Source organism: Lepisosteus platostomus, chromosome 9 (genome assembly GCF_059453375.1).
Source record: "Lepisosteus platostomus isolate fLepPlt1 chromosome 9, fLepPlt1.hap1, whole genome shotgun sequence".
NCBI classification, from domain to species: Eukaryota; Metazoa; Chordata; class Actinopteri; order Semionotiformes; family Lepisosteidae; genus Lepisosteus; species Lepisosteus platostomus.
In genome coordinates this window covers 42,030,291-42,050,050 of record NC_142619.1, presented here as the reverse complement: position 1 = coordinate 42,050,050, position 19,760 = coordinate 42,030,291, and the positions used below count along the sequence as shown (strand labels likewise).

The following is a 19,760-nucleotide window of genomic DNA, read 5'->3' as shown; positions in this document are numbered from 1 at the left end:
TGTGAAAATAATTCAAATTTTGAAAATGGAATAGGATGTTGATGAAGCCTACAAAAATTGACCAGTCACACAGACAGGTGTACAGTGCAGGAGAAATGAACTTTCAGGTTTACTGATCCCACAATAAGGTAGCTATGATTCTGAAATGTAAAGTCTGTTGGATGCAAAATTCAGGGAATATGACTAGTTTCATCTTTTTATCTTCACAAGCATCTGATGAATTATATTTAGGTTTCTTGTTAGAATAAGCATGGAACTGTGGGTGATCTGGATTACATGAAATACAACTTTAAAGCTACTATTTGGCACTTAAGCTCCATCATTAAAATTTTTCTGCCCTTACGTGGGCATTTCTCCTTTGTTTCACACTTACTTAATCAACAAGCAGGTATTTTTAACATAGCCAATTATTCAGAAACCACAATGGTATTTTTAACTGTTTTCATTTGATATTTCCTTTCTGGTTTCCATGACATTCCTACTATATACTTACATAATGACTCTATAGTTTGTAAATTGCACAGCTTGGATATATTTTATTGAAAGGAGTACACACTTCCATACTTTAAGTGTAGTTCCTCCATTTATACAAAGTAAGCATAATATTTTGGAACTGTTAAAATAAAGTTCAATAATAAACCCTTTATTAATCCTTTATTTTATTTTCGTAGACAACAATTCCATAATAGCTATTAATAGACTAGTTATAATTGCAGTTATTAATGCCTACTCACATGGACACATTTTACGTACTTTGACAAGGATGTACATGAACGTTAAGCTTTTTTTGTGTATTCTAAACTTACAATTTCTTTATATAAAACCAAAACAATAAATATAATAGAATGTATTTATGAAATGATGTGCAGTGTTTGGAAAAACTAATCATTCACTCAGGGATTACAATAATTTGAGTTAATAACTTCAGAGTTAAAATAAATTGACTATAATGTGTTATTGTCTACCTCATAGGTTTCAAAGGAACAGGTAACGGGTTTATTCCATTCTGAGGAGAAAAGAAAGGAAACAACATTTTGGCCGTGGAGCCTTCTTCAGGTGTGATAAAAAAAAACTCATAGGTTTTATCAGTCTCATATAATAACAACACATCCATATTCTTACATACAAGTATTATATATGTTTACTATCATGAACTATACAATCAAATGTGTTTGGAATAAAAGTTTCACTCTCGAGAATTCTAATGCAAATACATTTTATACTCAAAGATCTGTCGGACAAATATCCTTGATTAGTTTAAATTTTCTGCTCAGAAAAGGGGGCTGGGCCGGTTTTCTGTGGTCTGACATAGCAAATGCTTGCTTTGAGCTGAGAGTGTCTTAGAGAGAAGAAAATTAAGGCAGAGAGCTTTGACTAGCTTTGCTGAGGTCAGCTGTGCAAGTAAGTTAGCATCATGCTGAACTTCTGTAATTAGATGGTTTAGCGCTGGACACAGATTTACAATGTCTCTTATCAGAGAGGCCTCTTAGCTTCATTCACCTGCATTTACATAGAGGCCTAAGCTGCTTCTTCAAGGCACAGAGAGATTATTAGAAATTTTAATAACACTTAAATCTGTGAAATAATATACCTTGCTGATACATAGGAAAAAAGAAGGAACAAATGTTTTTAATATAACATGGTCTCACTCGGGACTAAATCATCTATAAAATGGGAGCTAAACAAAGCAGAATTTACTATAATACCCTGCCCAAAGTAATGCATCATTAAACAGATTTCTTCCAGAATGAAGGATAATATAAAAAGGAAATCAGTATTTCCAACAATTGTAATATAAGCTCCTTTCTTAAGGAATAGAACCCAGCCCTCTTGTAGTGCTCAAATAACTTAGACACTCTGTTCTTTTGGTCTGTTGAAGAGGATTTCTTTCACAGCAGATTCTTATCTCTTCCATTTTCTCCAGTGTCTATTTCTCTCTCTTTACCTGTGTCTTTCTTCTTTTGACCCTTTCTTTGGACTAATGTTCCAAGAGAGTGTCATGGGTTCTTTAATGTCAGGTATACAGCAGTAGATATTGTAGCTGCCAGATTATTTGACTGTAATAGAAATTGTAATTATATAGTATGACTGTCTTGTCTGGTCTATGAATGGAAGATATGAAAAACCTGTTGTGGGGATAAAGAGGTCCTAGCACCCTTAAAGTGGCTCTGATTGGTTATGAAATCTCAGTATCAAAATAAATTAACTGATGGTATCACAAAGTTTTACAAATTTTGAACTCAGTCTAAAATCGGGAACTATGTGAAAGTACTGTATGGTTGCCATGACGTCATCGCTGGTTTCGCCATGTGAGGGAGAAAGCAAATGTTCCCGCAAATTGTGATGTGAAAGCAGTCTTTCCTGCTCACTAGTCACTGTAAGCAAATGAGAAACATGGTTTCTTATTAACATTATTATGAGTGGATTTTAGTTCGTTGGCAGGTTGCATTATTTTTGCAATTCTTAAAAGTATCTTAAAAACATTACCTTGTACGTATCGGTTTCATGAAAATATTTACTATTTATATAGTAAAAAAATTTGCTTGGCTTACAATATAATAGGGAGGCTTGACATAGAAAAATTTGTAGCCTTGTTTTGAATCACAGATAGTGTTGACAATATGGTGCTATTCATATGTCTCTTTTGTGATGTAAATTGGAGGATTTACACCTTACCGTGTACTTGGTAGTTTCATTGTGGTTGGAAATGCACTTATCATTGCTGATTTGTTATAACCACAAATGTAAAAATTGTGTTTCAGTTTCCGTTTAAAATTGCTAGGTAGAGTAGCTGGCTGCAAAGCAAAAGCAGTTCCTGCATTTAGGGATCACTATCCGTGACACCTGGAATTTTTTTCAGCAAAGAATGGGTTAGTGATTTTCTTTTATAGCACAGTCTAATTTCACACTCATTTCTAAATGTAAGCTGACAAATCAAGTTTATGTACTGTACAGAACATGTAATGCATGCAAGACTGATCATTTTCAGGAATATTTAGCCATATGGTTTCTCCAAAGCTGTACAGTGTGTAATCACTCTCAAAGAAGCAGTAGAAATAATTTGATCAAAAGCTTTTAGACCAATTAAAGCATTAGAATTTACTAAACACAAGTTGTACTATATATATGAATAGATAATGTAGATGCATTAAGAAACAGTTTACAATTGTCCAAAATACCTTTTTAAAATACTCAATGATTATTTAAATTCATAATTTATGAATGCAGGACCTTGATGTTTTTCTAGAAATAAATAATAAAATATAGTATTTATTTATATAGTATTAGATATAAAAGAAGATAAGACCTCTCTCATATAATTGTGTGGTTGTGGAAAAAAATAGGGAAAAACTGTGTGGAAGTGCTTTTAAAATGAGCCTGGAACAAGTTACCCAGCATTGCATTTGAACTCACTATTTTGTCCTTCTTCAAGAAATGGCATGATGAGATCCCTAATCAATGGGTTTCTAACTCCCAGACCGATCAGATGTGCCAAATGGCCTTCTTTTGTTTGTATGTATGCTTATGTTCTTACTTTATTTTTATAGCATTAATTTTAGCTTTCCTTTGATGGAAACCATTTTTGTACATTTTTAAATGAAAAACACAGAAGGAACTACCATGTGCCTCAGTCTATAAAGGCACTTGCAAGTTTGAGCCACAGCCATATGCACATTTGTTAAGAGTATCTTCAGCTTGCCAAGCAACAGCAATCCCTGAAATATGAGAAAATATGAAAAATCCTCATTCAACAGGGGACCAATCCTGGGGTGATTATCAAATAAACAAGTCAAGGGATGCACAAGTGGTCAAAAACTAAGACAATATGTTATCCAACAAAGTGGCACAGGGGTAAGAATTGCTGCCTCGCAGTGCTGGGGCCCTGGATTAAATTCCAGACTTGTGGTGCTATCTGCATGGAGTATTTATGTTCTTACTGTTTGCATCGGTTTCCCCTGGGTGCTGTGATTTCATCCCACAGCCCAAAAACATACAGGTAGGTTAATTGGATTCTGGGAAAATATGCCCTGGCGTGAGTGTGTGCATGTTTGTGTCTGTGTGTGCCCTTTTAGTACCCCGTCCAGGGTGTATCCTGCCTTGAGACCATTGCTTGCTGGGCTATGATAGGAGATCCCTATCATAGCCCGGAAGAAGTGCTTAGAAAATGAATGGATAATGATTGACAGTGTATGATTTGTATGGATGGATCTTAATCTCTATCCTTGTTTATTGGGAAACCTGATTTATATAGAAAATTGATGTATATACAGTATACATGCCTATTTGAGTGAGAAAGACATACTGTATGGGCTTTAATTATTGCAGTAGAATCATTTTAACAACCGTGCAATGAAAGGAAACATAACAGTAGAACAAGTGTTAAAATGCACAGTGATAACAGTAGTTCATAAATGTCTTTTAGAAAGTCTTTAAAATCTGAAGCCTGCACACTTTCATTAAATCCTGCAGCTGCAAAATGAAAAACTGAAAAATCAAAAATTCCTTATGCCAGATTATTAATTTGAAATAATACTGAAAATAGAGTTAAAGTTAGGTGCCCTGTATACATGATGTTCTCTTTTGTCCTATACAGTACTTTTACAACACTTAATTTATACCAAAAATAAAAAAATAAAGGGCAAAGAGAGACGTTTAAAATCAGGTCATAAAATGCAATGCTGGTAAAGACAAACGGTTACACAAAGGAAAAGTGTGCAATAAGGTATTGAAATAAAGTACACATTTTCCTAACATAATGAATGAAAAATTATGCAGACTTATTTTGTGAACTGTATTTTTGTGCTCTTGAATCTCATCCCCTCAAACCTTTTTCTCTAATGGATTAAGGAACCTGATCCTATAGGGTTTAAGAGAGGATATTATTTAATAATAAATACTTTGAAATATTTATGAACCTTTAAGGTGTATAAGATTGAGTTGTTCATGTAAAAATATTTCTGATACATGGAACATTATCAATCTTGTTTTAGAAGTTTTTCATAAATATCATTTAAACTTGAGAAATTACACTTTTCAGCTCTGTACTGTTTGTAGGTTATGCCCTACAGCTTATGCTGCCAAAGTCAAAACCCGAGGAATTCAAAAGGCCGACTACAGTAGCCAACATTACCTGATTAAAACATCATACAGTATATAACAGATGTGAAATGGATCTGCTCTATTGTTTGGACTATCAACACTCAACAGCCAGCTGACATGTGGGGTGGAAACAAAAACAGCCTAATATTTACTGTTCCACAGGTGCTAACCCTTCCGTGTTAGAGTATCTGTATGAATATGACAAAATAAAATGTAAAAGTCTTTTCCATATTTAGCTTTTACGCAAAAATAAAACATACCACATATATCACTTTTTGCTGAGGCCAGTCACATACTGAACAGTATATTGTCTCCAAACTATGCCACATAAAAGTTTGTAGTTCAATTATTACAGGTGATGTGAATGGTATTTCAAGAAAGGAGCTATGAGCTAATCACAGTGAAAGAGCAAGAAACTCACATCAGAAACAAAATAAAATAATATCTGATCTTTGTAAAAGAAATATGGAAAGCAGCTTCTCATTTACTGAATATGTTTTTTTAAGAATAACAGTAGTTTATAATTAGATTTTCTTTTCTTCATTTTAGATTTTTCTTACAATGTTATGAAGTGGATTTCTATAAAATCTAATAGTGTCATTTGGGCTTAATTGTTTTCAAGGACAAAATTGAGGCTCACGTCAAAAGGACAACAGAAAGGCATATTATGAACAGACAAAAAGTTTTTGACCTTCAACAGGAAGAGGAAAAAATATATGATAAATAGACAATATGTTGTCAAAATAATGCTTTGTTCCTAGAATGAAACATAAATAAGGTCATATGTACTGTGTTTTATTGAGTTTGGATTAGGGCTCTGCGGAACACAGTAAAAATGTAATGCCTTTTTATTGTACGTTGAAGATATTTTGGCCATGTAGGAAATGGTACTGTCCCTCTGAAATGTGTGAATAAGACTGTAAAACACGTTGATGGAAGAGTGGAATGTGGTGGTTTTGTAGATTAATGTTGCAACTATTTAAATTACCATAAATGTAAACAAGGTTTGCTTTTCACGCTACTAAATAGAAGCCCACACCATGACAGTGATCATGTTCGACAGCTGGAATTCATCCCCTGTCATTTTCCATACCTTTACATCTCTGCTTTGACTGAATTGCTGAAAACAGAATTCAGGCTGCTGACCTCTGGAATGCCACATGATGGTGACATACTTCAGTGGACAAGGACTGTCACTGTTTTTTAAGATGTAGCTGAAAAAAGCTTTCTCCTAGCTACATGCCTTTTGTGGCACTTATGTAGGATTCAACAAACTTTTCTTTGCTTGTGTCTCTCATTTCTGCACACTGTAGATTTTTTCAGACTTGTCTTATTAATGCTCTTTTGGTATATGGTATAATGCTTGATGGACATTGATGTTTGTCTGCTGAAATCCCATTGTCATTAAACTGGGTGACGTTAAGTACACATCTATTTGACAGGGTAAGAGCTCATACTCTGGTCACATTCAAAGTGATCTGCCACATGATCTCTGGTAAAGGGTGAAACTTTGCTAGTATTATATATTGAATTCTAATTGCATATCTCATTGACCACATTTTTTTCCTTCATACACAAGCAGTATGAGTAATTGGCAGCTCCACTATTTTAAGGGGTGATGATCTTGTTTTTCTGCACGAGAACAGTACCATCCCAAGTACTAAAAAGATGGTTTGCATTGGACATACAGCTTTACTGTTCTAATTGTATGAAATAAAAATAATAGGTTGAATGAAATAACAGTAAATCTATACATTCAAAAAATCAAATATGTATCTGCAGTAAGAACTCAATATGCCATCTATTCTTGCATTCTGTTCCTAAAGAAATGCAAAATTGAAATACATAGAAACAAACATAAATCAAAATAAATATAATAATTAGCTTCATGACACACCTGCAAATTTGACAGCTGTTACCTAAGTGACCTCAATATCTACTGAACCGGTCATATGACAAAAAACATATTGTAATTTAAAATATGTCAGTGTTAAATATTAAATATCAAGAAATTGGCAATGACAGGAATTAGTATTCCTGTGATGGCATCTAAAGGCCCATTGCATGACATTTGAGAATAAGGAAACAAAATGTAAGGCTATATGGATAAAAATAAGCCCTACATTTAGCCACTCTCTCAACATCTTTTCCTCCTGAACTGTACTGTCGTCACCTGTCTTGTAATTTCCTGCACTCCCATCTCTTCCACACTTTGACCACCATACTCCCAGTTCTCTACTCCAGTGCTGGAGACTGGAACATGCCACCTCTGAGCTACTCAGGCTGTTCATAGTCAACATCTCATCTATTGCAATGTAGTCTCTCTATCTTACCTTTTTTCTGAGCTAGTACTCGGATAGTTAAATAAAAAAACCTTAAACTTTTATAACAGACATCTTCTTTTGTGTATGTAGAAAGCAATAGTTATGTGTTTGTGTAACTAACAAGACAGGGCAGAAAGAACTGTCACAGGTGGATCAGTTCATCAGACAGGATGCTTTAGGTTCAAATCTAGTCAGAATGTAAATCTTGAATGCTTTCTGCCATTTAGAGTAGGTCTGGAGACCAGAATGAATAAATCAATCACCTATGCACCAAATAATCTGATTCCTGCTGAATTGGATTCTGAATCCTGGGGAAAGGTTTATGAATGCAGGGCACGAAGGATTCAGTAAATGAACTGAATGAGACAAAACACTGTGGATTACAGATCTCTTGCAACCCTGACTGGATGGATGACAGATCAGAATAAGGGATTACAGGGATTGTCACACCTGGGCTGAGGTGTGCTTATTAAGGAGTTTTGAGAGGATGCTCTAATGGTAAAATGAACACAATGTCACCAGAGTTATTTCTCACCTTTAATCAGCATTGAGTTCTGGTTGGACAGTTCAGAAAAAAATCATCTTTTGTTCAAAGCCTTAAGTTTGATTTTTCAAAAAATGGAAGAATATTTTTGCTTCTACATTTTTATTTGAAAATACAGTACTGTAGTGCCCCCCAGTGGAAGATTGGCATTACAAGGGCTCTAGTGAAGAAAGCTCATTCCTTCCTAGTAATTTTAAAAATAAATAATATTCCTTACACTTATATAGTGCTTTTCTGGACACTCCACTCAAAATGCTTTACAGGTACATTATATATTATACAATTATACATTTAGATGGGAAGACTCTTTAATGCTTCTTAAAAATATGGAAAATGTATCATTACATATAAATGAACAACATTTTTAGACAGATCTATTTCTTTTATTCCTTTTGATGTTTAGAATAAATCTCAATAAATATATGCCCATCTTAAACCAAACAACAGAAAACTCCAATTTGAACTGAATTCCAATTTAACTTCTAAAGATATAACCACAGGGTTCATTAAAAACAAAACAAAAAAATATACATTTAACATTTAAGGCAGAATCCAGCAGAAGCAAAGAGCCATCCATACAGTGGAAGGTCTGGAAGGAAGTTATACCTACAGTAAAAACAACAATAATAATAATTCCTTATTATTATAACCTCCACCACCACCAATGTGTAGCCCCTCCTGGTTGATGTGATGGCAACAAAATTCACGAGTATGCTCACCACATACCAGCCATCAGTGGGGAGGAGAACAAAGTGATGAAGTCAGATCAGAGATGGAGATTATTAGGAGGTCATGGTAAAGACTACTGGGAAATTTGGCCAGGAAGCTGAGGGTCAGAACTTGTTTTTACATCTCATCCAAAGGACAGGTGGTGTACAATATGGGTGGTGTACAGGTACAGTAGGTGGTGCAAGAAGACAGGAACAGTATTGGTCATAATGTTGAGTTTGGAGGCCAAAGAGTTGATTCTTAGTAACACTTTTTATCCAAATGTAATTTCCTATAAACTTGCACATAAAGACTTATACAACAGGACCTCAACATTCTCAAGAGTTTTGTGCAGAGAACTGTCACAAATAGCCAAAAGTACACCCCTGTACCATTGTGTAATTTACTATAGTATTGACTGACGTATGTATGGTCAAAAGACATATGTAAGCCTCCCTTATATGGTAAGTAATGTACTATTGCATTGGCTTTAAGTTAATTTAAACAACATTGATCAACTAAAATAAACAGTAATTACAAGCTTATAGTTAGTGATTAAAATAAATAATATGAATGCTTCCTCTATGTGCTGCTTGCACTTTCTCTCTCTCTTGCTAGCATGCCCCCACTGTAATGAAACGGGCAGTAAAATTATCAGTAAACCTGTAAATTCATCTCCAGCTTGTCATTGTCCACACCCCGGATGTAGAACCGGGAGTCTTCTTTACCATACAAAAACAATGCCATGTTCAGATGCAGATGCTGGGTACTTGTACCACCAATTTGAAAGCTGTGGTTAAAGATTTCAGCTCTTCTTTCACCCAAGACCCTGTCAGCCAGACAGAGCTTTTCTAGACACTCTACTCAAAGCACTCTACACATAATGGGGACTCCCAACCACCACCACCAATGTGCAACACCTACCTAGATGATGTGACAGCAGCCATAGTTCACCAGTACACTCACCACACATCAGCCATCAGTTGAGAGGAGAAAACAATTATGAAACCCAATTCATAGATGGGGATAAAGCCATGATTGGTAAAGCTTAAAGGGAAATTTGGCCAGGACACCAGGGTTACAACCCTTCTGTTTTCAAGAAACACCCTGGGCTTTTTAATGAACACAGAGAGCCAGAACCTCAGTTTTACGTCTCATTCGAAGAACGGTACCTTTTAACAGTATAGTATAGTTTTTGATGGCAATAGCCTGCTCACACGCAGTCAGGTTTACTAAATTTACACAGTAAACTTAAGAATGTATTGAGTAATGTATGGTCAAATGAATAAAAGATGACCCAGTACTAAACACCCTTTGCATTACGTTTCACATTCACACCATCTGAAAGCAAATATAAGAATAAAAGTACACAAGAAGGGCACCAAACAAAAAAAAGTATATGCAGTCCTTCTAGCTCATTTGATAGTAGCTAATTGATCCAGGCAGTTCAGGCTCAAAAGAAAGAGCATGACTATTTTACTAAGTTAGAATCTAGATCTCTGGTATAAAATATTATAAAACTTCACAGTTGTGGCTCATCCTCTAACAGCCAGAACAGCTGCTACTAAGGCAATGTGTCACCCTTCATCCAGGGCCCCACCTCTACACTGAACACACCCCCGCATAAAGCCACAATAGTTATCTATAAATCAAATTAGTGTGCCTGTAAACCATTAAATTTAAGAAATGGCCTGGATTTTATAACTTGCTTAACCCTCTATAGGCAGATATTCATTGTGCTTATTACTTGATATTTGCAAATGGTTTACAAATACATTTTTCATGAACTTATTCTAATCATTCAGAAATATAAGATAAATCACAACATATGATTTGCATGGGTGGATCACAATCTGCATCCTTGTTCCTTGGGAAAACTCTGTCAAAAGGTGTTTTAATATTGGCAATGAAACAAAAACAACAAACACTGTAAGAAAAGTTAGGTTTCTATCAAATGAGCATGGAAAAATTGTAATAACTCCTCAGATTTAGGTAACAGATTACTTATGAATGTTTTCTGAATACAATATTTAAGATTAATGGGTATTCAAATGTCAGCTCTCAAACACAGCATGGGTTTTATAAAGCTTGTAAAGCTGACCTATATACGAGGGGTCTGAGCAATTATAATAATTATAATTTTGCAGATTTAACTTTTTAAACTGAATGTTAGTTTACTTTCTAAGATAAAATGAAATAATGCAACCTATTATCCAAAAACAGCATTGCATAAATTCCATTATTTGTTATTTAAGGTGCTGCAAAGTGGTTTCAAACTGAAACAACTTCTACTTGATCATGGATCAGTTTCTGTATTCCCTTCTTTAATTGCACTAATGTTCTCCCACAAAGAACAGTCGTTTCAAACAAAAAAATAGTTTTTGAGATGACGGCTTCTGATTGCACTGAACAGGGTGAGATGCTTTAATACAGTATCCCCAAACCTATAGCCAGCATCAACAAGATTTAAGCATCAACTAAATAAAACTACTGTATATCCATCATTGTCTGTCATATAATGCAAATGAAAATGTCCATTATACTTAAAACATGACAATGGAGAAAATAGAAAACAAAAAGAAAACAATTACATAATAAAGACAGAATATCACAGTATAGCAAAGTCAAAAGGAAAGAACCAGTCATTGATCAAATACTGTTACTCCACAGTAAAAACTTACAATGTCAAGTTCAGTACCTTCAGTGCACAATCCAAGTACTGGAGTCCTGTTACAAGTTATTGCTTAATAATGTGTCCCTTTTGTACTGCATTAATAAATAAGGGATCTGCTTAAGTGTTTCTCCACCTGAAACATTTTAGGAATTCTTTTAAAAAATCATCTTTTGGTTGGTTTCACAGATGTCAATTAATAAAAATAATTTATTTTGTGCAACATATAACAAATTACTTGGTCACTCTTGCATTTTTTAAAGGGAATATCTAAATTAATACAATATCTAAATCTAACCTCTTCAATATCCTTCTGACATAAAACAGTTACCACATAAACCTCTGCAAGTCTGTACTATCAGGCCAGTTGAAGGTTTTATTCAAAAAAATGTAAATGGTCACTGTATTCACAGTTGTGTAAAAACCTATCTCTAAAATTAACCTGAAGATGGATGGTACTGGTATGTTAAGTCTGTAGATTAAATAGGGCAGTATAAAGTATCGAAATTCCAACAATTTTTGGGGAACTGATGCTGCAGATAGACATGCAAAAAACATCAGGTTCCAGAAAAGAGATTTGGATTTCAGTGCTTCAAACAAAATCCACACTGCAAAAACATAGCCTGGAACCAACAAAAAGGGCACCAGTTCATGCCTCTGGAAGATCTTCTTCCATATATAAAAGGGATAATGTCGGTTGTCTGCAAGTAAATACTTGTGAACAAAAGTAAACTTCCAGACCATGAATAAGGAGAGGGCAGTCAGGAAGAGAAACAACAAAGGGTACTTTTTCAGAAAACGAAAGAAATTTACAATCTTTTGACAGGAAAGTGTGTCAAAAACTGAGAAGACCAAAGCAAATGAGAAAAAGTAAAATAACTGTGGGAAGTTCAGACAGGCTTCATGGCTACTTCTGTCTCCTACCACTATCCCTCTATTTAAAATAATGAAAACAAGAAAGCCCACTGCTACAGTGGCATACGGCCACGTCAATCTGATCACAACTGTTACATTTTTTGGAGTCACTAGGAATTCCAACAAAAAACGTATAATTTTTCTGGCCCCAGCAAGGGAACCCGGTATTGGGCTGGGGGACTTTTCGTCCTTTTTCTTTGTCTGGTCAGTCTTCCACGCCTCTTCCATTTTCTGGGCTAGCACTGTGCCCGCACAAAATGCCACCCAAATGACATTGGTTTGGCGAAACATAATGGCACAAAAGCCAAGAAGTGCTGATAATTTGTGACTTCCATATAGACACATCAAGTAAGCAAAGAGGATGAAAAATGTGGACCCAGCATCCGTGTAGTAGAGGAACGTGAAGAAGTACAACACTGGAAAAGACGAGAGCGCCAGAGATGACAAAAGTCTCCGAAAAGCAGATGCAGCCTGGAAAAGAAGGTAAAAATATCGGTTAACTGTCAATGCTTAGTATAACAGACCTAGAACAAGTACTGTAATGGGTGATTCTTTGGCATTTGCTTTCAATCAAAAAAACAAAACTCAATTTACTCATGACTGTGATCTATTTTTAGATGTTGTAATATTTTTGTTAGTTAATCTTTACCATTATAATAGTGAAATGAATCTGCAAATACAGTTGCTATTTAAAGTATTCACTCCCCCCCCCAGACTTTTTCACATTTTGTGTTGGGGGGTTTTGCCATTGACACAAAAAAATTGTTAATATGTTATATGGTTGTCTAGTACAAATGTATTGCACTCTCTACCCATTATTACTTTCTGTAGTTGTCTTATTTTTTTTTTAATTTCATGCAAGTTTGAAGACTTTACTTTCCATTAATAATTTGCACAGCTTTATTTAAACATAATACAGTTTAATCTCAAATTATGTTTCCTAAAACTCTTTGCATTAGTTATTGAATAAAAATAATTACTATACCTTATCTTTTCGGTGTAATTCACATGTAATAAGATAAATCAGGTATAGGTTTCCACTACTGAACAGCAAATTTATAAAGCGCAGCATAGCCGTGGAGCAGACAACCTTTCCAGTCCATCCAGCCAGCCATACTGATGGTTTAATAATTCCAACAGAGATCAGGTACAATCCAGGAAGTGTTGTTATCATAGGATCCCACTTTAGAGAAACAAAGTTATTATTGTATAGTAAGCGGTTTATAAGATACAAGCCACAGACAACTTCACCTTTTTTTAGCGGTAGATGACTTTTTTTTATTAATTATTTCATTTTGAACCTTTGGTGAAATAAATTAACAAAGAAAACAAAAGAAAAGAAAAAGGGCTCCGTTAAATTAAATACATTTTGTATACGGGAATAACGTTCTTGTGAAACATTAACGTTTTCTGCTACACTCTTTCAAAAAGTTGAGCAGCAGTGTGGAGAACAGTTTAGGGCTTTTGTTTCCTAGTTGTATGGATGTGGGTTTAAGCTGGAGTAGGGCACTGGTGTTGTAAATTTGAGTAAAGGCAACTAAGATTCCTCCAGTCAAATGCATATCGGTATATCCCAATGAAGACGCTTTGGAGAGAGGCATCAAGCAAACAACAATACAAATACTAAAATAACATCTTTGAAATTAAATAGTTATGACTAACACCCATGAGCTAGGAAAAATACATCATTTCACTCAGCGAACATTTCCTAACAGTAGCTCAGGACAAATAAGCATTATCTTGGATCTAACGCTAATCGAGGTTAGCAATGCAGAACTGTTTAGTTTTTTTTAGATTGCAATATATGCAGTCTAACAACGTAGGAATACATAACCTACCTCGTTGAATCTTCCTTCGCAATACTTTTGTGCTTGCGGTACGTGAAAAATCTCATCCATGTAAGGTTCTCTTTGCTCTCGGGTAATTTTTGAGAATAGAATACAAGAAACAAGAAAATAAACACTGCACAGAGTGGAAAAAATGTACATTTCAAACCTCTCCATTATTGTTCACTTATTTTTTTTAAACCCTATACTCAAACAAAGCTTGATCTAAACACGTATATATTCAAATAAACATTTAAAGCGTGCTGAAAACACCAGTATTGTTATCTCAATGCATTAAGCAACATACTCCACAACGTTGGGTTTTTTAAAATGGTTTTTAAAAATAGGTCCGCGATTTAAGTATTCCGTCAGGGAACATGGGTGCTTAATATCTCCTAGAATAATAATGGTGCATCTTTAAACATAGCATAATAAAACATCAGTTTTGCGATTAGTGATTTAAAAAAATGTAATATGCTAAAAAACTAAGTTATAATAAATTTTAGATTGATATAAACCAATAAATATTATGTACAGTATTCTGGTTTTCAGGGGATGTTGTTCTGATCGGACCTGTGAGACTGTGCGGGCACTTACTGAAGCATTCAGCGTGTTGTTAAAGTAGGAAGCTGGGGCTTGTTTTGAGAGCAATAAAATGTCTAAACCTTAAAAAGAACTCATTAAATATTTATATGAATCACGTGTTTTTTTACGCTACAATATCACGTCATTGGTTTATGTTTTTAGAGTGCTCTTGCCAGTTGGTTAAAGTACCTTTGGAATAAGCCTTAATAAAATAGAACATACTATTTATGAACTCGGGATTTCGGGAGTCTACCGACAGCACTGCTGAGATACGGTCTAACTTGGACTGTGTCTAAGTAAAACATTAGGTATTGCTGTAGTAATGTGAAGAAATGTATTTAACTCAGCAGTTAGAGCTGTTTCCAGAATGTGTCGTGACACAGGTGTTGTTTAAAGATGTTAAAAATGCTGCAGAACTAAGAAAAAAAGCGATGGAAGGTGATATTGATGGCGCTTTAATAAACCCGAGAATGGTATGTATTAATGTGCATTTTATTCGCAATTTGTTTTAGTGTTCCCAGAATTTCACTAGTAAAAGCTCCATTATTTCTTTATGTTGGTTAGATCCATATTTATTTCAATGAATCCGCTAGGAAAATTGGCCTGGTATTCTGGCAACTATTTAGTGGAGAGAAGGTCGTGTTTTAAATTATGCAGGCACTCATAAGTATGTTTTGCATTTTATGGCAGAAAAATGTCAGATGTCTGCAAAAACACAGTATGTTGATTGCATTCGTATTCACCCAAGTGCAGAATTAATTTTTGAAAAGTAACACAACGGGTTGAATGGACTCTGGGTGTAATGTTAGTGCTTCACTTTTCAGAATAAATTCTGTATAACTCTTTTCCTCCCATGCAGGTTCTTCAGAGGTTTCCTAAGCGAATAATCACGATCGTATGTTGGTAGTTTCAAGCCTTGAAAAAACTTGAGATTCTAAAGGACCTCTGTTTCCTCTTGGTTTCCCTTGAGCTGAAATTTAAACTGAAGAAACCTAGTTGGCTTATTTAGTCATTTTCATTTGCCTTAAGCTCTTAAAAGGGATAAAACTCTTGAGGTTGGTGTTGAATTAATTAGCCAACATTTAAAATGGAACCAAAACCAGAAGGCCGAGGGGTAGTTCAGATGTTACATATTACCTGCCATGCATGTATTTTTAATTAGATACTTTATTGATCCCCTGAAGGAAATTGCAGTGCAACAGCAGCTTTACACAGACAACACAGCCACAGTGTAACGAATGATACAATAATAATAATAGTACAATACATACAATACAATCAGTACAGTGAGGGGTGCAGTAAAAGAGTTACTCACAGTCCTGACACACAAAGAACAAACTAGAACAGAACAGTACGCAGAAAAATTGTATCACACATATGAATATAGATATAGATGTAGATACAGATATAAATGTATTTCTTATACATAAATGTATTGCACGGGTCCCTGGCATATATTGCACAAAAAACGGTTTTAAACAGGAAAAGAAAGAGAACAGATGTAGCAGTAGATGTGTAGATGTGTTCAGTCCAGAAACAGGTCACTGTCAATGTTGCCTCTGCCCAGACGCAAGGTGGATGCGTTGTACAGTCTTATGGCAGAAGGCAAGAATGACCTCCTGTAGCGCTCCCTGCCGCACCGTGGATGAATCAGTCTGTTGCTGAATGTGCTCTTCATTTCTACAAGCCTGTCATAGAGGGGATTGGAGATGTTGTCCATGATGGCCTCTAATTTGGACACCTTTCTCCTCTCAGCCACTACCTCCAAGGGGTCCAGGTCAGACCCAATGACAGAGCTTGCTCTCCTGATGAGCTTGTTCAGCCTTTTAGAATCCACTGCTCTAATCCCAGGGCCCCAGCACACCACTGCGTAGAAAATGGCGCTCGCAACCACCGACTGATAGAACATATGTAGCATCTTACTACATACATTGAAGGACCTGAGCCTCCTCAAGAAGTAAAGTCGGCTCTGTCCCTTCTTATAGATGGTCTCTATAATTCTATAAGAATTATTTAATTCCAGATTGGGTCTTTAATATCATTGAGACCTTGATTGTACTTGTATCTTTATTTCTCAGATTGGAAATACATTGCATAACTAATTTAAACTTTGTAACATCATTATAGAAGAATGATGTACTATTTCATACAGTCTTACAAATACCATTAAACATTTTGTGTGTAGAATTTATTGGAATATTTTTAAAAGTTGTATCCATCTGATATACTTTTACGGTGTTGATACGTTTTAAGATACTCATATTACAACTTCAGATGTGAAACATTTGTTGTTTTGTTCTTTTTTGTTGCAGGTAATCGACCCTTTCCAAGTACTAGTAGCTACCAACAAGGCTGTTCACTTGCAAAAGACTGGCAAAATGAAGACCAGAACGCTTTATTCTGAAATTATATTTAATATTTCACCTACAAATAATGTGAGTTTCATATATATATATACAGTTATTGAAAAAGGCAGTACACACAGATATGGAAGAAATGTTCTTTCGAAACTGAAATCTTAACTTTCAAGCAGAGGAAAAAGAGTTCAAGACCTACAGTATAACCGCAACGCCTTAAGGTGGGGTTTGTATGAAGAATACAGCAGTTTTTTATTTTTTTGCTTTTATTTTTGCTTTATTTGATGTGTGGATAGAAAAGTATAGGGCATATAGTGTGTATTGAAATTAAAGAAAATAACAGGACTTGATGGCCAAATGTTAATAAGTGCTGTTATTGACCGTGGCAGTCTGCAGTAAATTGCAAACACATACACTGGCAAATTATATTTCTAAATCACATGTGAATATGCTTTTTTTGCATGAAATTATTTAAGATCTTATTTTTATTTCTAGATTTCTGATGCTTTTAAAAAATTTGGCATTTCTGAGAATGACACCGCAGTTCTGATTGTACTGGTGCATGAAAAAGATGGGAGAAACACCCTGGAGGAAACTGTGTCCAAGGTGGAAGGCCAGCAGATACCCCTTGATGAAATACCATCCTTGAGTGACGTCAATAAAATTAAAAAGGTTTGTCAATAAACTGTAAAAGTGCTGAGAATGCTTTATTAGCAGATTCCCAGGGTCTTCAAGAATCATCTGGACAAGTTATTTGGGTAAGAAAGCTACAGCTAACCAAATGAAGAAGATGGGCAGAATGGTCAATTCTAATGTTTAACTAAATGTTCAAACCCAGAAGCCTCCAACCCTATGTCTGCAAACTCCGAATACATTATATTTTATAGGTGACCCTAACTCATTTCAGATGCTTACACACACTTAATTAAATTTTTGATCAATTATCAATTAACTCAGATCATTCATTGCTGAAGATTTTTGTTCCTAATGATCTATAAATAATTTAGCAAATTGCCTGCAGTTTTATACAATTGTGGGCAGGACGCTGGGGCTAGTTCCAGACTTGGGGTGCTATCTGCGTGAAGTGTGTATGTTCTCACTTCCAAAATCCAAAGTTATACTGGTAGGTTAATTGGCTTCTGGGAAAATTTGCCCTAGTCTGAGTATGCACGTCTGTGTGTGCCATGCGAAAGACTGGCGTATCATCCAGTACCCTGCCTTGCACCCATCGCTTGCCGAGTTAGGCTTTGGCTCCCCCATGACCTCTAATTGGATGAAGGGATTAGAAAACGGATAGCTGGATGAACGCAGTTGTTCCATGTCTTTAATAATTGGCATGTTAATGATACACTATTGGAGCTTTTCATGGTCAGACTTAGTGGTGCCTGTTTTAACTGGCCTGTGATAATACAGAGGTGAAGATCTTTGTATCCTTCTCTAGTGGATACCGATTATGCTAGTGCCCTTGGTTTGTATTGTTCTCCTTGGAAATTTACTGCCTGTAATCCTACTTGTATTTGCACAGTAGTGAGGGCTCTAAGTTTTCAGTGTTTATTTTTTAACTGCACAGAATTCCTTTTATTATTACCATAGGCTAAATATATTTCCCAGTTAAAAACACTAAACTGTTTTTTCAGCAGTCTCCCGAGACAAAATTTTCAAGTGATGGTAATCACTAATCGAAGATAATAATAATTCTTGGTTACATTTGTCTAGTGTGTTTCGTACATTGTTATAGCATGTTTAACTCATATTTCAGTACTATGGATGTACAGCATAGTCTAGAGTTCATTTTTTAAGATTTTTACACTTCTGTCGTTCAGTTTATTTTCAATAGCATTTAAATTACATGTCTGTATGAATATTTTTTCACACTATATAGTGATGTGTTCAGTGCAGAATAATTTCAAGTACATTTTGTAAATCAAATATTAATAAAGAATGAATCAACATTTCAGGGGGTAACTGAACTGGGATCTAGTAAGGATTCGGTAACGATCAATTACCATTAATTAATTTCTTGCAGGTAAAAAATGCCCAACCCATGGTACTGTTGTATATTCAGTGAGGTGCATAGTCTAGCTAATTTAGCTCTATTGTAGTATCATTTTAAATCGGTAAAGTAATGGTTGATGAGCGGTGTATTTTCTTTCAGATATACAAACTCACCTCTCAGGAGGAAAAGATTGGAACACTGCTGGATGCTGTCGTTTGCAGGATGGCTGTAAAAGATGTTGTGTAACAGACCACCCTGGATTGTGAGAACTGCCAAGCACAATTTCCTGTATGGGATTTAAAGCAAGACTGGAGCTGTTTATTCATTAAAAAACCTGAAGTGTACAGTATATAAACCTTGTAATACTGTTCTCTGTACCCGATACCTTTCTAGAAATGGAGAGGGTTTACACACAGGAGTGAGTAATTCAAAATAAATAATACAATTTGTTTTACTAAGATTCTGTGTTACATTTCTTGTTTGTGCGCTCTGCGATGGACTGGTGTTCTGTTCAGAATAATGGTAAGACAAATATATACTGTATCTCTTGAACATAAGTCATTGTACTGTATTTTATGGCCCAGTTTAATTTAAGAGCAAATCCAGTTTTTGGATTAAAAAAATAAACGCCATGAACTGATATAATTTGTACTGTTCATAACTATAGTTTATTTCAGTTAACTCCACATAAGTAAAAGATCCTTTTCAAATAATCATCCATAATTCTTTTCAGA

The 19,760-nt window shown here is 35.1% G+C and overlaps 2 protein-coding genes across 2 annotated transcripts; one reads left to right on the top strand and one right to left on the bottom strand.

The window, feature by feature from the left end:
* Positions 1 to 10,979: 10,979 nt before the first annotated feature.
* Positions 10,980 to 14,525, bottom strand: alg10 (ALG10 alpha-1,2-glucosyltransferase). The gene is made up of 3 exons (XM_088645064.1): positions 14,101 to 14,525; positions 13,248 to 13,445; positions 10,980 to 12,733 (listed from the first exon to the last, which is right to left on the bottom strand). Exons 1-3 carry the CDS (start codon positions 14,263 to 14,265, stop codon positions 11,675 to 11,677), a joined length of 1,422 nt encoding a protein of 473 aa, XP_088501190.1. The 5' UTR covers positions 14,266 to 14,525; the 3' UTR covers positions 10,980 to 11,674.
* Positions 14,526 to 14,697: 172 nt separating this feature from the next.
* tprkb (Tp53rk binding protein) lies at positions 14,698 to 19,486 on the top strand. Its single transcript, XM_088645065.1, has 4 exons — positions 14,698 to 15,146; positions 16,986 to 17,108; positions 17,526 to 17,702; positions 19,186 to 19,486. Exons 1-4 carry the CDS (start codon positions 15,006 to 15,008, stop codon positions 19,270 to 19,272), a joined length of 528 nt encoding a protein of 175 aa, XP_088501191.1. The 5' UTR covers positions 14,698 to 15,005; the 3' UTR covers positions 19,273 to 19,486.
* Positions 19,487 to 19,760: the final 274 nt, after the last annotated feature.

Coding starts and splice junctions, on each gene's coding strand:
- tprkb (XM_088645065.1), top strand. CDS start 15,006: ATGTATTTAACTCAGCAGTTAGAGCTGTTTCCAGAATGTGTCGTGACA. Junction 15,147..16,985: donor CTTTAATAAACCCGAGAATG/GTATGTATTAAT, acceptor TTTTTGTTGCAG/GTAATCGACCCTTTCCAAGT. Junction 17,109..17,525: donor ATATTTCACCTACAAATAAT/GTGAGTTTCATA, acceptor TTTTATTTCTAG/ATTTCTGATGCTTTTAAAAA.
- alg10 (XM_088645064.1), bottom strand. CDS start 14,265: ATGGAGAGGTTTGAAATGTACATTTTTTCCACTCTGTGCAGTGTTTAT. Junction 13,446..14,100: donor GCGAAGGAAGATTCAACGAG/GTAGGTTATGTA, acceptor GTTTCTCTAAAG/TGGGATCCTATGATAACAAC. Junction 12,734..13,247: donor AATTACACCGAAAAGATAAG/GTATAGTAATTA, acceptor CTTCTTTTCCAG/GCTGCATCTGCTTTTCGGAG.